Source organism: Trachemys scripta, chromosome 5, assembly GCF_013100865.1.
Source record: "Trachemys scripta elegans isolate TJP31775 chromosome 5, CAS_Tse_1.0, whole genome shotgun sequence".
In the NCBI taxonomy this organism is placed as follows: domain Eukaryota; kingdom Metazoa; phylum Chordata; order Testudines; family Emydidae; genus Trachemys; species Trachemys scripta.
Window position 1 is genome coordinate 113,419,995 of NC_048302.1, and position 15,269 is coordinate 113,435,263.

Here is a 15,269-nt window from a genome sequence, read left to right on the forward strand (position 1 = left end):
GTTATATATATAAATAAAAACAAAAGAAAGGTAGATAGTAATGAATATAAAAACCAGAAGCTAGGAATTGTAGAAAATCGATAAGGGAAGCAAAGGGACAGGGAGGAGATAAATCTCAAAATGTAATTGTAAATGGGGAATCATGTTTCTAGTTGGGTCCCATGGGGATCAGTTCTTGGCCTATCTTATTTAACATTTGTATCAATGACTTGGATGAAAACTTAAAATTATTACTGATAAAGTTTTCAGGTGACACTAAAATTTGGGGAGTGGTAAGTAATGAAGAGGGCAGGTTACTGATACAGAGCAATCTGGATCTGTTGGTAAGCTGGGTTCAAGCAAGCAATAGACATTTTTAATATGGCTAATTGTAAATGTATGCCCATAGGAATAAAGAATGAAGATCATACTTACAGGATGGGGGACTTTGTGGGAAGCAAAAGAAAAAGACTTGGGGGTTGTGATGAATAATCAGAGGAACATAAGCTTCCAGTATGACACTCTGGTTAAAAGAGCTAATGTGATTCTGGGAATGCATAAACTGGGGAATCTGAAGTAGGAGTAGAGAGGTTATTTTACACCTGTATTTGGCACTGGTACAACTACGTCTGGATACTGTGTCCAGTTCAGATATCCACAATTCAAGAAGGCTGTTGATAAATTGGAGAGGATTCAGAGACGAGCCACAAGAATGATTAAGGATTAGAAAGCATGCCCTATAATTAAGGCTACATTTTAGTCATGGGTATTTTTAGTAAAAGTCATGGACAGATCACAGGCAGTAAACAAAAATTCACGACCTGTGACCTGTCCATTACTTGTACTATATACTCCTAACTAAAACTTGGGCCGGGGGTGCTGGGGAGGGTGGCCTGAGACCATGCTGAGACGGGGGGTGGACAGGCAGCAGCACGCAACCCTGGACCCCTGCTGGTGCTGGGGGTGGGGTGGGTAGTGGCGCGTGGCCTGGGACCTCCGCTGGTGGTGGGGACGGGCTGGCGAGTGGCAGCCCAGGACCCCCACTGGTGCTGGGGCGGGGGGGGAGAGGGGAGAATGTGGCGGCATGCGACCTGGGACCCACGTTCATGCCAGGGTAGGAGGGTTGCCGGGGCTGGTAGGCTCCCTACCTGGCTCTGTGCATTTTCCCAGAAGCTGCCGGCATGTCCCTGCAGCTCCAAGCGCTGCCCCCATCATGAGCACCCGCTCTGCAGCTCCCATTGGCCAGGAACCACAGCCAATGGGAGCTGCAGGGTGGTGCCTGCATGCAGAGGCAGCACGCAAAGCCCCCTGACCCCTCTGCCTAGGAGGAGCTGCAGGGACATGCCAGCTGCTTCCGGGGAGCCCCCCTCAAGGTAAACACCGTCCCGCACCCCAGCCTGAGCCCCCTCACACACCCAAGCTGCTGCTGCTGCTGGCCCAGGGGCTGCCCACCACACTGGCCGATGCAAAATTCACGGAAAGTCACGGAATCTGTGACTTCCGTGACCTCTGACAGACATGCAGCCTTACTTATATAGTAATGATAGACTCAATAAGCGCATTCTGTTTAGCTTAAAAGGAGAAGGTTAAGGGCTACCTTGATCAGTTTATCAGTACCTACATGGGGAACAAATATTTGATAATGGTCTCTTCAGTTTAGCAGAGAAAGGTATAATGTATTCCAATGGCTGGAAGTTTAAGCTAGACAAAATCAGACTAGAAATAAGTTGTAGATTTTTAACAGTGAGAATAATTAACCATTGAAACAATTTACCAAGGGTCATTATAGATTCTCCATCGCTGGCCATTTTAAAATCCAGATTGGATGTTTTTCTAAAAGAGTTGCTCTTGGAATCATAGCAGGAAAGTTCTAAGGCCTATGTTATACAAGAGGTCAGATTATATGATCAGAGTGGTCTGTTTTGGCCTTGGAATCTGTGAATTTAAATATCAGAGTACATGGGGTCTTTATTAAATGTCATTAATTTTGCCCCAGTAAATTAACAGCAGATTAAGAAAATGAAGAGAAGGCAACAGTCTGCAGGTAAAATTCCCCAAACAAGTAATGGGGTAATCAGATAATTATGAAACACTGCTGCTATTCTAGAGATGGCAGATCAGGTACAAATAAAAAAAATACTAAATACATCTTAGTTTGGTTTTGGATTACATTTCCATAGAGAATAATCTCAAAAAGGCTCACAATGCAGTAAAAAAACATCAGGTCAACATCACAGAGCAAGATAATTAAAGTTTCTTTTTCCAAATGAGAAGATTTTAAAAGGCCTGTGTCAAGGTTCCCTCCCCACTCTGAACTTTAGGGTACAGAGGTGGGGACCTGCATGAAAACCTCTAAGCTTAACTACCAGTTTAGATTTGCTTTTGCTGCCACCACCCGAATGATTTATGAGTTATTTGGGAAACTCTGTCTTTCCCCCCCAAAAAAAACCTTTCCCTCTCTGGGTAGCCTTGAGAGACTCCTCCACCAATTCCCTGGTGAATACCGACCCAATCCCCTTGGATCTTAAAACAAGGAAAAATCAATCAGGTTCTTAAAAAGAAGGCTTTTAATTAAAGAAAGAAAGGTTAAAATCAGGATGGAAAATAACTTTACAGAGTTATCAGATTCAAAGAGCCCAGAGGAACCCCCTCTAGCCTTAGGTTCAAAGTTACAGCAAACAGAGGTAAACACTCTAGCAAAAGGAACATTTACAAGTTGAGAAAACAAAGATAAACCTAACACGCCTTGCCTGGCTGTTACTTACAAGTTTGAAATATGAGAGACTTATTCAGAAGATTTGGAGAGCATGGATTGATGTCTGGTCCCTCTTAGTCCCAAGAGCGAACAACCCCCAAAACAAAGGGCACAAACAAAAGCCTCCCCCCCCCCCACCAAGATTTGAAAGTATCTTGTCCCCTTATTGGTCCTTTGGGTCAGGTGTCAGCCAGGTTACCTGAGCTTCTTAACCCTTTACAGGTAAAAGGATTTTGGTGTCTCTGGCCAGGAGGGATTTTATAGTATTGTACACAAGAGGGCTGTTACTTTTCCCATTATAGTTATGACTGTTTCAAAAGCTCAGGTTTCTTCAACACCTCTCCAAGGAGAATTCATTCACTTACTCTCCTGTCTGTTTCTGAGAATACCTGCTGCCAAGCGGTAGCTTTATCCTCTTTACAATTATCACACCACCACTTAGCAACTGAACCCTACAGCAAGATGGACTGAATAAGGAATCAATTGACACATTATTAAATGATCCAGCAAGGGACTGTACTCAACTAATTTCACATTTTTCCAGGCTATGGTACTTACAGAATGTAACCTATTAATCTAAACAGATTTAGCACATACAAGAATCATAACAACATTTATTTTAATACTAGATTTTTTTTCAACTCATTTAACTTTTCTTGATTTGAAAATGAGCTCTCTAATACTTGCTCCATGTGGGTGGATGCTGCAATTTGAAAGAAATGATTTTTGGTAATGGCAAAAATCAGTACTCAGCGTCTTTAGCATTTGATTGGGTGGGGGAAAGGTAATGCCTATACTTTCTATCTGTGCACACACTAATAACCCTACACAGGCTTGGAACATTTTTGAATCTTTTATCCTGTTGAGAAGGTACACTGCATTTTCATCCAAATGCATATAAATTACACAGTTGCAAATCAGCATCTAATTCTTGTTTCGCCACTTAGCACATCTTGGACTTAATCCTCGGAGGCATTTGAGTGTGCTCAACTGCTGTTCACTTCAATTGAAGATCGGGGCAGTCAGAATGGGCCCCTTAATGCCCACCCTACCTATATGATGAACAGAGTCCCCTAGATTTCCATTTTTCTGCTCTTAGTCAGATCTTAGTCAGTTGCAGAAAATATAGAGGAAAACAGATCATCTTCAGACTTCCAGAAACAAGCAATAGGGCTGGCTGAAAATTTTGAGCAAATTAAATTTTTCACCTTAAAGTGTCGTCTTTTCTCAATTTTAAACCTGAAAAATTAATTTTTTGGTTTTGTTGGGTTTTTCAGCCAAAAAGTTTGGTTTCGGAGGAAGGAGGGAGTTTGATTTTCTGCAACTGGAGCGAACATTTTTTTTACAAGAACTCAATTTTTTCAACACAGTGTGATGAATATACTTAAGCCAGTATCTGCTTTAAATGTTTAAAATAATTACATCAAATGAAGATATATTCCTTTTTTCCCCCCAAATTTTTTTTTCAATAAGTAGAATGTACATAAGGTGGTCTTCTGTGCCACTCCCTCCTATTGTTAAACCTGCTCCACTCCTACAAACCTTTTTTCAGGCATGTAAACTTTATTGACATCAATCAGTGAGAGTATTCATGTGAATAAAAAGCTATAGGGTAAAATCTATGAGGCCAAATCCAGAGCAGTGCTGAGTATCTGTGATTCTCATTGAAATCAAGGAGGCAAACTGAGGCTCATGCTCACTTTTTACTCACGCAAATTCCCACTGAAGTCTAACTGAGCAAAAGATCTTGGGATTTGACTCCTAAATAATTGCAGCTAAACAGCACTCCCTGGATATGGGGCCATATCTAGCAAGGAGCCAGTGATACAAATACAATACAAGGAAGGGAGATTAGAGACATCAGGGAAATTAAATTACAGAGGTGGGATTCATTCCTATAAACACCACAAATGCACATACAAATAAGAGGAGAATATAGGTAATTTCAACGGGATAAAGACCCAGCCCATTATCCTTTGTCTGATCTATCAACATCTTTCCTGTAGCAGCCATCTACTCATACTTTATCTATATATTATCTTATCTTTTGCTTCACATAACAGTCACATAAGATTTGCCATGATTTTCCAGGCCCAAAGAGTGCATTGGTCCAGCAAGACCAGTATCCTCCCTCTGGCACCAATGACGGGGCAGCTTGTGATGGTAGGAGGCAGGGCTCAACAGCTCACTTCCACTTTGTTTTATATTCCTCATGCTCATGGTTCAAGGTTTCAGCTAGCCAGTGGCCGGGATCACAAAGAGATTTTATTTTTCACCAATGTATTCTGGGAGGGGTGGGTATTTTTTAATCTCCTGCCTCTGAAATATCAGAGATGGCCACGGCTGCAGTTGGGACATTGTGGGTCAGGGCTCTGAGGTGGCAACAAGCATTCTCTCTCTCAGGTGCTTGCCTGGCTGGTTCTTGCTCACATGCTCAAGGTCTAACTGATCACCAGATGTGGGGTCAGGAAGGAATTTTCCCCCAGCTCAGATTGGCAGTTGCTGGGGTGGCAGGGCAGTTGCCTTCCTCTGCAGCATATGGGTGTATGGAAATTGCCAGGATTATCTGGGTATATCTCAATTTCCCTACCATTAGGGAAATGCACTATTGTACCTCAGTCCCACCTATTTTCTGCCTGTGGCAGATAATAGTCTAATCTCCTGTGGACTGAAATACTGTGGTCTAATTTTGGTTGTTGGATTTAGTGTGCAGGTGCTGGGCAATGTTGGTGCCTTGTGATATACAGGAGGTCAGACTAAATCTAGTTGTCCCTTACTATGCGACACAAAGAATAGCACAGACATGTAGGGAAAAAATCAAACTCTAAGACATCTAGCAAGGAACATAAAAGGCAATAAGAAGAGGCTCTATAAAAAGGAGGAGGAGGAAAGTGTAGGTCCTCTATTTAATGGGGAGGGAGAGCTAAAAACATATTACATCAAGAAGGTTGAAGCCAGTTGAGGTCCCAGAGGACTGGAGAAGGGCAAACACAGTACCTGTTTTTAAAAAGGGGAACAAAGAGGACCTGGAGAATCAAAGCCTAAATTTGATACCTGGAAAGATACTAGAACTAATTATTAAACAATCAATTTGTAAGTACTTAGCGGATAATGGGGAGGGAAGCTGTAGCCATGATATATCTTGATTTTTAGTAAGGCTTTTGATGCAGTCCCATGGGACATTTTCATACACAAACTAGGGAAATGTTCTAGATGAAATAACTTTAAGATGGGTGCAAAACTGATTAGAAAACCATACACAAAGAGTTATCAGTGGTTTGCGGACATATCTAGTGAGGTCCCACAGAGGTCAGTCCTTGGTCGGATACATGTCTATATTTTCATTAATGACTTAGATAATGGTAATGGAGTGGAGAGTCCACTTATAAATTTGCAGATGAGGCCAAGCTGAGAGTGGTTGCTAGCACTTTGGAGGACAGCATTAGAATTCAAAATGAGCTTGACAAATTGGAGAACTTATCTGAATTCAACAAGATGAAGTTCAATAAAGGCAATTACAAAGTACTACACTTAAGAAGGAAAAAATCAAATGTAAATTTACAAAATGGGGAATAACTGGCTAAGGCAGCAGTACTGCTGAAAGGGATGGGGGGTTTATAGTAGATCACAAATTGAATATGAGTCAACAATGTGATGCAATTCTGAAATTAATTAAACAAAGTTAGGGCCAAGTCCTGACATCCCCACTGGGAGTTTTCCTACATAAAGATTTCAGAATTTGACCCCTGCTTTATACAATGGTGTATGCGAAATATATTCTGCCAAATGTTTTCCATGAAAGTGCAGAGTCTAGCAATGGTTTATCCTTGAGAGGAGTAGTGTAACTCCCTTTAATGGACTCAGTTCCCTCTTGATATACTATTATCATATGCTAAGTATAGCTTCTAGCAGTATCAGAGGAGCTTTTAATGGTTTTTGTTGTCATGATGTTTAAATAAGAATTTTTTTAATGCCAAGTTATTACATAAGAGATACATTATTATTCTCATATAGCCCGTGTTTCATAAAGGATCAGCTAGTTTTAAAGAACCATTATGATTAAATGTAACCATAAGGATAGTACACTTCATTATTACTGCTGCAGAAATGCCGAATGTTTCCAGTCAGGGATCAAGGCGCCATTGTACTAGGCCTTGTGCAAACAAATAGTACAAAGCCAGTCTCTCTTCCCCAGAGAGCTCAGAATCTAGGATTTAAACAAGACACAACAGGTGAATAAACAAAGGCAGGCATAAAGGTCAGAGAACAAGGTAGCAGTAGCAAGAGGTGCATTTGTATAAATTAGTCACAAGTATTTGGTTGCCAGCCTAATCAACGCAACACATTATTAGTTTGTAGCCACAATGGCAAAGGTATGTTTTATGGAGAGATTTAAAAGAGGATGGCAGGTGAGTAAATTATGTGATCCTTCGGAGTCTGAGCCAGCCTATTCCTGAGTTACCTCTGAGACCCAGCCTGCTTAAACATGATGAATCATCCTTGAGCCAGAGAGTGTGATGAGTCATCAAAGGCAATTACCTGCAGGTCTTGTAATAGGCCCTATGCCATTCAACCAGGGTTCAACCAATCCACAGGCAAAGACCCATCCAGGTCATCCTGGCTCCTAAAAGAAGCAGCCTGTCCAATCTACTCCACATTACTACCTGGCTGGAAGCTCTCTCATTGCCAGTAGCTTCATCTCACTGCTCCAGCTGGCCCTTATTCCTGTTCTAGTCATGCCGGTTTCCATGCTAGACAGCCCCTACTTCATTCTGCATCAGCCGGCCACCTGGTGCTGTGACAAATACAAAACTGCAACCTTATTAAACGATTCCAAATGCTGAAAACTCCAATTCAGAATTACAATTCTCGATCTGACAGGATAACTTATGGAGACATTGTGAAGTTATTTTTCATAACTATTAAATCCATTTGTTTCTGTCTGTTCATAAGCTTGAAAGCCAGATCTGCTTCCCTACCAGAACATTTTCCCCCATTGCACGTGTACATGCTCTTATTATTGCTGGGTTTTCAGGAGTACTGGGCTGCTGGGATTTAATTTATTTTGGGAGAGAAAATTGCTGATGTATTCAGGGGGCCTTATTCAGTATATCAGAGGATGTGCTTTCCAGCTTTCCTTGCGTTACAGAAGTGAATAAAAGGGCAAGGCCAGATGATAAATTATCCATGGAAACATTGTGACTAGCTAAATTGGTAATTCAGCCACAATATTAAAAATGACATTGTAAGAAATCTCTTGTATTGGACTTAGCCTTCACCAGAGAGAGTCTTGTTTTGCATCAGTTGTGACACCCATTATTTAGGTGATGGTAACTGAATGGGACATGTAAAATAGTGTTAGGCATAGTACAAACACATGCCCCACTCCCCAAAGAGCTTGCATTCTAGAATGTAGATGTGGGGCAACAAATGAGGGAAGGACTATACTATAAGGTTGGGGAAAGATTGTGTGAAATTCTCATCAGTTCTTGTATACTTATTGAGCAATTGTAAATGTGTATGTGTGTGTATATACACAAATCTTAGCTCACTTCTTGTAGGCTTCACAGCAGAGATGAGTTTTTCAGCAGAATTTGAATGAGGAAAGGGTAGTGGCTTGGGCCCAGATACACAAATGAGACTTAGGCAAAGTGACACTGAGCTTCACAATGCTTAACTTTTAGGTGCATAGAAGAATCACTGGAACCACACGGTGATCCATGAGCCTTAGTTAGGCTAGGCTCTCTATACAATGAATGGGGAGGAATAGATACCATATAATGTGATCCACAAAAGCCAGCAGGCTAGGCAGAGAGCTGCTCAAGGCAGCCAATGGGAGACGCTGACAAGATGGGTGCATGCTAAGCCCCACCCCTCTGAAGGAGATAGGCACCTAAGACCAAGTTTGCAGAGAAGTCTGTCTCTCTCTGCCTGTGATCTGGAACCCCCTCCTGGAGTCACTTGGCTTAGGCGTCTAAGTCAACTGTATTGAGAATGAGTTAGGCACCTACCTCACTCCCCACAAAACAGCTGAAGGAGGTGCCCACCTTACAACTTTTAGTCTAGTGATTAGAGCACTCACCTGGGATGTGGAAGACTTTATTTCCACCCTCTCAGCAGAGGAGAAAGGTGGGAGCTCCCTGTTCAAATCCTCTTGGGAGAGTGTTCTAACTACTGAACTACGGGATATTCTGAGATGGGGTTCCCTCTATTTCTCCTGTTGAAGCTGTTCTATGTGACTAAATACATCACTAGGCCAGGGAGAGTGAGAATGACTCTGAAGTCTGGCAACTAGGGTATCAATCGGGGAGGTGGGAGATTGAGGAGCCAGTCCCCCTGCTTCAAGCAGTCTTTGTTTATCTTCTATACAACTTGCCTTCTAGCAACCTCTGTCTTAGAAAAGTGTGTGTGTAAGTAATGTCTAGTTCCCCTTGTATTCTTTACTCATGATCGCATGTCAGATGTCATGGAAAATCTGCAAAGCTATTCTTTTATTAGGTCTGCATCCAATGCTTAGTTCTAAATTTTGTCCTGCGAATAAAAATAAGTCACAGATTTGTTCTGGGTACCATACACATCTTTTTTGAGTGTATGAAGTTACATAAAAACAGAGAAGGGAGATGTTTCAAAACTCCAATTGATATCCTGGCCCCACTGAAGTCAATGGCAGTTTCAATGGGGCCAGAATGTCAGTCTGTGTTCCCAGTTTAAAGAAACTGTACCTTGCAATATTGTGACTCAAATACTACAGAACATTTTGAAAAATTGTGTTATAAAAACTTGGGTAATCTAACAAAGGTCATGTAATAAACAGCAGTATAGTTATCTGTCATTTTGATAATATGCAAGTCCTACAATCTGACTAGAGTTTTCATGATAAACTATTGATCACTTTTTTTGGTACAGTAGAGCATTTGCAACAGTAAAATCTGAAGCATGTAAATGTGGATTGTATTACAGATCATTGATCTTTGTTACTCCTTGAAATGAGGAAAGTAGATCTTATTGTAACATCTTTTCCTATATAATATACTCCTATAACTTTAGAAACAGGGGGAAAAAATCTGTTTGGCTTTATAATCTCAAAACTTTAATTCAGCTCCCTGGGGGCTGTGACAGATTCTTAATATTGTGCTAACTTAAGTACAATGGGGTGCTACTAAAAATATTTGCCAGCATCTTCAAACCTAGATGTTTAAATCCATATTTAGGCACCTAAGTAACTGGCCTGATTTTCAGAGGTGGTGAGCAACCTCAGGTCCCATAAAGTCATGTGAGTGACTCTGCAACTTTAGAGTGCAACATGCCTCAGGAGCACCTCGATTGCAACCCTGTGATCCTCTGAGCTCCTGATCTAGCCCTTAAGTAAGAGCCCTGGAGAAGATTGGAGGAACCTCGTTATACCCTCCCTTCCTCATGAAGTAACTGAAAAATTAGCATGTTTAAACTTGTAATGACTTGTTCTGCTGGTGTGCAATTAATGCTGCCTATTATTGTACTTTATAAAAAAATTGCTCCAGGTCTCCCAATATAAATGCAATTCACCCAGGCTGCTGTTCTGTATGTTTAAAGTACTGTTTTTCAAACAATTCCCAAGCATTACTTTTATTCATAAGATTCTTGCCTCTCTAGTATTTGTAATGCTGGTTTCATTTGTTTTCTGTTCACAGGCTGGACTGCAGACATTTTGTTTCCTGGTGTTTGCTGTTGTCTGCCTTGCTGGAGCTACTTACCTGTTTTTTGTCCTGCCCGAAACAAAAAATAAGACCATTAATGAAATCAGCCAGGCATTTGCCAAAAGGAATAAAGTGACTTTAGAAGGGCGGGAGATGAGCCAGTTTTCATCAGAAACTAAACCAAGTGAAGAACAAGAACATAACTTCTCTTCGACACTGGAGAATGGTGAAACTAAAAACAGTATATTCTAAGAATTCAGTGTTCTTTTTATGGAAAAAAAACCCATATGCTCTGCTGATTTGGAAAGCATGTGATAATTCTAGCAGTTCTGTATTTGTGTTATTAATACCCCTGTGTATGTGGTTGTTTTTTGTTTTTTTTTAAACTCAGGGGAATATGGGCATAGGGTAAATCAGTGGCAGCTGGGAAGGTTCTGGGGGGAAGCTGATATGTGAGAGACAGACATCTGATGGGAACAAGACCCAGAGTTTCCAGGAAACCTGTGGGGAGGATCATCAGGTGGCTAGAGGGGGATGGGATCAGGACTAGGAGAGGGACTCTGGATTAGCAATGGGAACTGCGTGGAGGGATCCTGAGCAAGGACTGGCTGATCAGCATTCAGCTAAAAGCAGCAGCTGCATGCCAGCTTGCATGGGTGGACCTATATGCTCGTGGCAGAGATTGGGTGCGAGTCAGTGGCTGTGAAGAGAAGGAGAGGCAAGTTTTATTTCTCAGCTTTTCCCAACATGCTATTAAAATTGTACTGCAACATGAAAGGGACACTATCATGGTATCTTTTCCATCTTCATTTTTAATTTTAGCTGTTGTTCCTCCTAAGAGCCTCCCTTGCTCCCACTGTATCCAGAAGATGGAAACTGCAGTTTATTTCCATAATTACTGACGTGCTTTCTCCCTCCATCCCACAAATACTGGCAAGAGCGCTGGATTGCTTGCACTGCATTTCTATTGTTTAAAGCAAATAACAGTGAAGCATTTGTTCTGAAAACAAACTCCACATATTCTGAATTCATATTCTGAATAGTGGGGCTCTGGGGAGATAGGTACAGTAGAAGAAACAATAATCAAATATTGAGCTGTCCAGACTTTAACACTAGTAACATTTTTTTAAAAGCACAAGTTCTATTTTCAAAAGTGATTTAGGAGCCAAAGTCTCACTGAAGGCCTATGGGACTAACGCTCTGAAGTGCCTACATCAGTTTTGAAAATAGGGCTTAGGCTCCTAGTCTTTTAGGTGCTTTTAAAAATGTTACCCAATGTCCATTTAATTTCATGACAGAAAAATAGCAGGGGTTTCTGGTTTGTGATGTTTACTCTTCCTGATTCTTAGTGTTTTTTAGGCAAGTAATGGCTCACTTTAATATTTTTCAATTGTTTTCCTTGAATTCCTTAAGTACCTAGGTACTATAGGGATAAGCACTTTCTGAATAAAATAATAAATCCCATCATTTTATATTATTTTTATATAAATCCAAAGTACTTAGCAGTCCTGGGGATAAGTCCCCAATGAGTATGTGCAATCTTTGAGGGTGAGCCATGTTTCTCTATGGGCTATTTTGCACAATGCTAAAATTGTAAATTTTATGTGTATATTTTATTTTTAAAAAATTGTTCTTGGATGTTTGCTTTGTTTTTTTCAGGTTTTAACCTAATACGTTTTTAATCATAACCTAAAATAAGTTGTTGTTGCCAAATAATCTATACCATATGCTGTGTTGTTTTAGCCATTTTGGATCCAGGATATTTGAGAGACAAGGTGAGTGAGGTAATGGCTTTTATTAGACCAACTTCTGTTGCGGGGAGAGAGAAACGACCTTTCCAATTTACACAGAGTCTGTCTGCAGGTCTGGGCAATGTACTCAGAGGGCACTGCAGTTGGTCCATGGTAGCTAACTTGGGCTCAGGCTATGGGGCTGGTTAACTGCAGTGTAGACGTTTGGCCTCAGGCTGGAGCCTGATCTCTAGGGCCCTGTGAGGTGAGAGGGTCCCAGAGCTCGGACTGCAACCTGAGCTCAAACATCCACATCGCAATTAAACAGCCTCTTAGTCCAAGCCCCATGAGCCGGAGTCAGATGGCACACACCAGCCGCAGGTGTCTGATTGCAATGTAGACATACCTAGAGTGTCACTGCTAAATACAAGGTGGAACAGATTGTTTAGCATAAGTAGTTAACATATATTTCAAGGGACTATTCAAGGTGAGGTGGCCAGTTACCACCTGTCCAGTTATAGGAGAAGGAAAGAAAGGGGGGGGGGGGGAATCAATAATCTATAGTCCCCCCTCAGATCCTTCCCCCCCATGACTGAAGACATGTTAACTGGATACTTCACTTGAATGAGCCCTTGAAATAGGTGTTAACTACTTATGCTAAACAATCTGTTCCACCTTGTATTTAGCTGTAACACTGAGCACATTTCCCAGACTTGAAGAAGAGCTCTGTGTAAACTCAAAAACTTGTCTCTCACCAATAGAAGTTGATTCAATAAAAGATATTACCTCACCCACCTTATTTCTCTAAATGCGATATACTGTGATTTGTATACATACTACACATTAACCATTTCTAGAACTTAATTACCCAACAGAGCAATTTCATTGCTGGGTAATAGGAAAGAATGGATACCAGGTTATACACTGGGTAGCTACTGACATCAGTGGCGTTACTCCAATGTATAATCAGACTACACTTTTCTTTAGCAGCAAAACATAATGAATCAGGATTGTGCTGATGGAGAATCATATGTTAGGGCTAATCAAATCTTTAGGGGGGAAAAACTACACAGATATGTTTCCTTAAAGAAAGTACTTGAAGCTGCATAGCTTTTGTGTGCAGCCTGTGTGTGGTTTTATTTGTCTTTATTTCTTGGGTTTTTGTTTTTTGCTACATGGGTTTAAAAAACAAAAAACAAAACAAAAAACCCACCAAACCCTGTGCTGCTGGGTTGGTGAACAATACTAACATTTAAAATCCCAGTTCAAGCACAGAGGCCTTCCTTCTCTGGCTGATAGATATCTGGTGGGAGAATCAAGCCCTTTTATTCAACTTGAGGGGTACTTTAGATCACAAGTTGGGGTTGCTCTCAGAGTAAGGTACTACTCCACTTGAGTTAGGTTGTCATAATTAGGCTCTTAATTATTATTAAAATTAATACTTTGTGCTGCTCATCTTCTAAGCACTTGATAGGCATTAATCATTGATAATGTTGACATTTGATAAATTAACACTGTGTTGGCATCCTGATATCAGTTTTACTGAACTTCTGAAGCAAGGTTTAACCCTTAAATAATTAAATACAACTGCTAGCACTCTCATTTTGAGCTCGGCTATGCAGGTTCTTTCAGCACCTTTTTAAGACCCAAATGTCGTTCACCCTTCTCCTGCCATGCATACAAAGCATGCGTAAATGAAGCTTGGACAGAATCAGAGGGGGTCAGGTGGAAGCTCCCTTCAAAACTAAGGGGCTTTTATAGTACTAGCAACTAGGGCTCCTACATCCTCTCTATGTGAAGGTGCCAGGACATAGGGCTCCATTGGCCCCTCTCTTGCCACAACCTAGACGTGCACACATCTGCTGCTGCAGAGAGAGGCATCAGAGAAAAGTCTCCAAGGCACATAAGGAGTGCAAATCCCTTTGTGTACCCCCATGTCCTGTCTCCTCAGAGCTGAATCACATCAATTCTGCTGAGTTTAGGGCCTTCTGGGCTTGTAGGATGGGGAGCTGTGGAGGTGCAGTTAGATACCTGTTGATTTGCTCCAAATCTTTCTGTAAGAGCAATACAGAGTGAAAATGTCAGCATCAGAGAATTAGTTCAAACATTCCAATCACTGTCTAGGGGATGTGGTTATAGTATATTCAAGCTTGGTTTCTGGGAACACCCAAGATTTGCATAACTCCCTCATCTCCAACCCCAAGGGTGGTTTTGAGTTGTTCTCAAGTATTGCGTAGCAACATTTTCCCCCTTCTTATGGTGCTATAACGTCAATGATCAAAGGATAGAATGTAATATGGTGACAGTTTTTCACTGTTTTTTCTATTTTGGTATATTAAACTGTCTACAGCCAAACCTGTACATTTGTCAATGAATGTTCCACTTGTGCTTCTGTTTTGCTATATTCAGAATTAAGAATGGGAAAATGCTGGACTATGTGTCTTTGTTTTTAAAGCATATTAAAAGTGGATTGCAAGTGTGTGACTGATCAGTGAAATCTATATATGATGAGAGCCAGATAAAGTATAAGAGTTAAACCAACAAAATGCCTGGTTCTGTTTCATTTCTGGAAAATAATGTGAGATTATCCAAAGTTGAATGTAAGGTATCATTACTCAGTTTTCAGTTGTAAAACCCACCTGAGTTTTCATGTGATTAATCATTAAAATCTTCTGTATACAGTCAGGCCTGGATAGTGAAGTTATTTTTCAAACTCCATAGCTGGTGAGGTCAGAGGTCTTGGGAAGAAAACAAATAATTTTTTGACCTGTTTGTATATTGACAGAATACTTTGCTACAATATGCTTCTCAAATCAGAATGATGGAGATTTCACTACTTTTAGTCTCAATAAATACATGTTTAGATTAGAATTAAAAATATAAATCTATACATTAGTAGAAGATACATGTTCAAAGAATAAAGATGTGACTTGGGTAAGCATTTTTCTGAAGATTTTTGCACAGAAATTGTCATTTGTTTTAGGCAATTTTGTGGCTGTTAGAGTTCTTCTTTCTATGAAATTCAATTAAATGGCTATTTTTTCCAAAGATATGCAAAAATTTTAGATCTCAAATTTGCAAAAAATTAAATTCTGAAATGTCACACTTAAAATTCTGAAGCCAATTTTC

The 15,269-nt window shown here is 40.6% G+C and overlaps 1 protein-coding gene across 1 annotated transcript in view; it reads left to right on the forward strand.

Moving 5' to 3' along the window:
* Window positions 1-14,977, forward strand: part of SLC2A9 (solute carrier family 2 member 9) — a 166,456-nt gene extending 151,479 nt beyond the window's left edge. The window contains exon 11 of the mRNA XM_034772535.1: window positions 10,405-14,977. Within this exon, the coding sequence (XP_034628426.1) occupies window positions 10,405-10,662 (258 nt within the window). The 3' untranslated portion in view covers window positions 10,663-14,977. The remainder of the gene's footprint in view (window positions 1-10,404) is intronic.
* The last annotated feature ends 292 nt before the right edge of the window (window positions 14,978-15,269 follow it).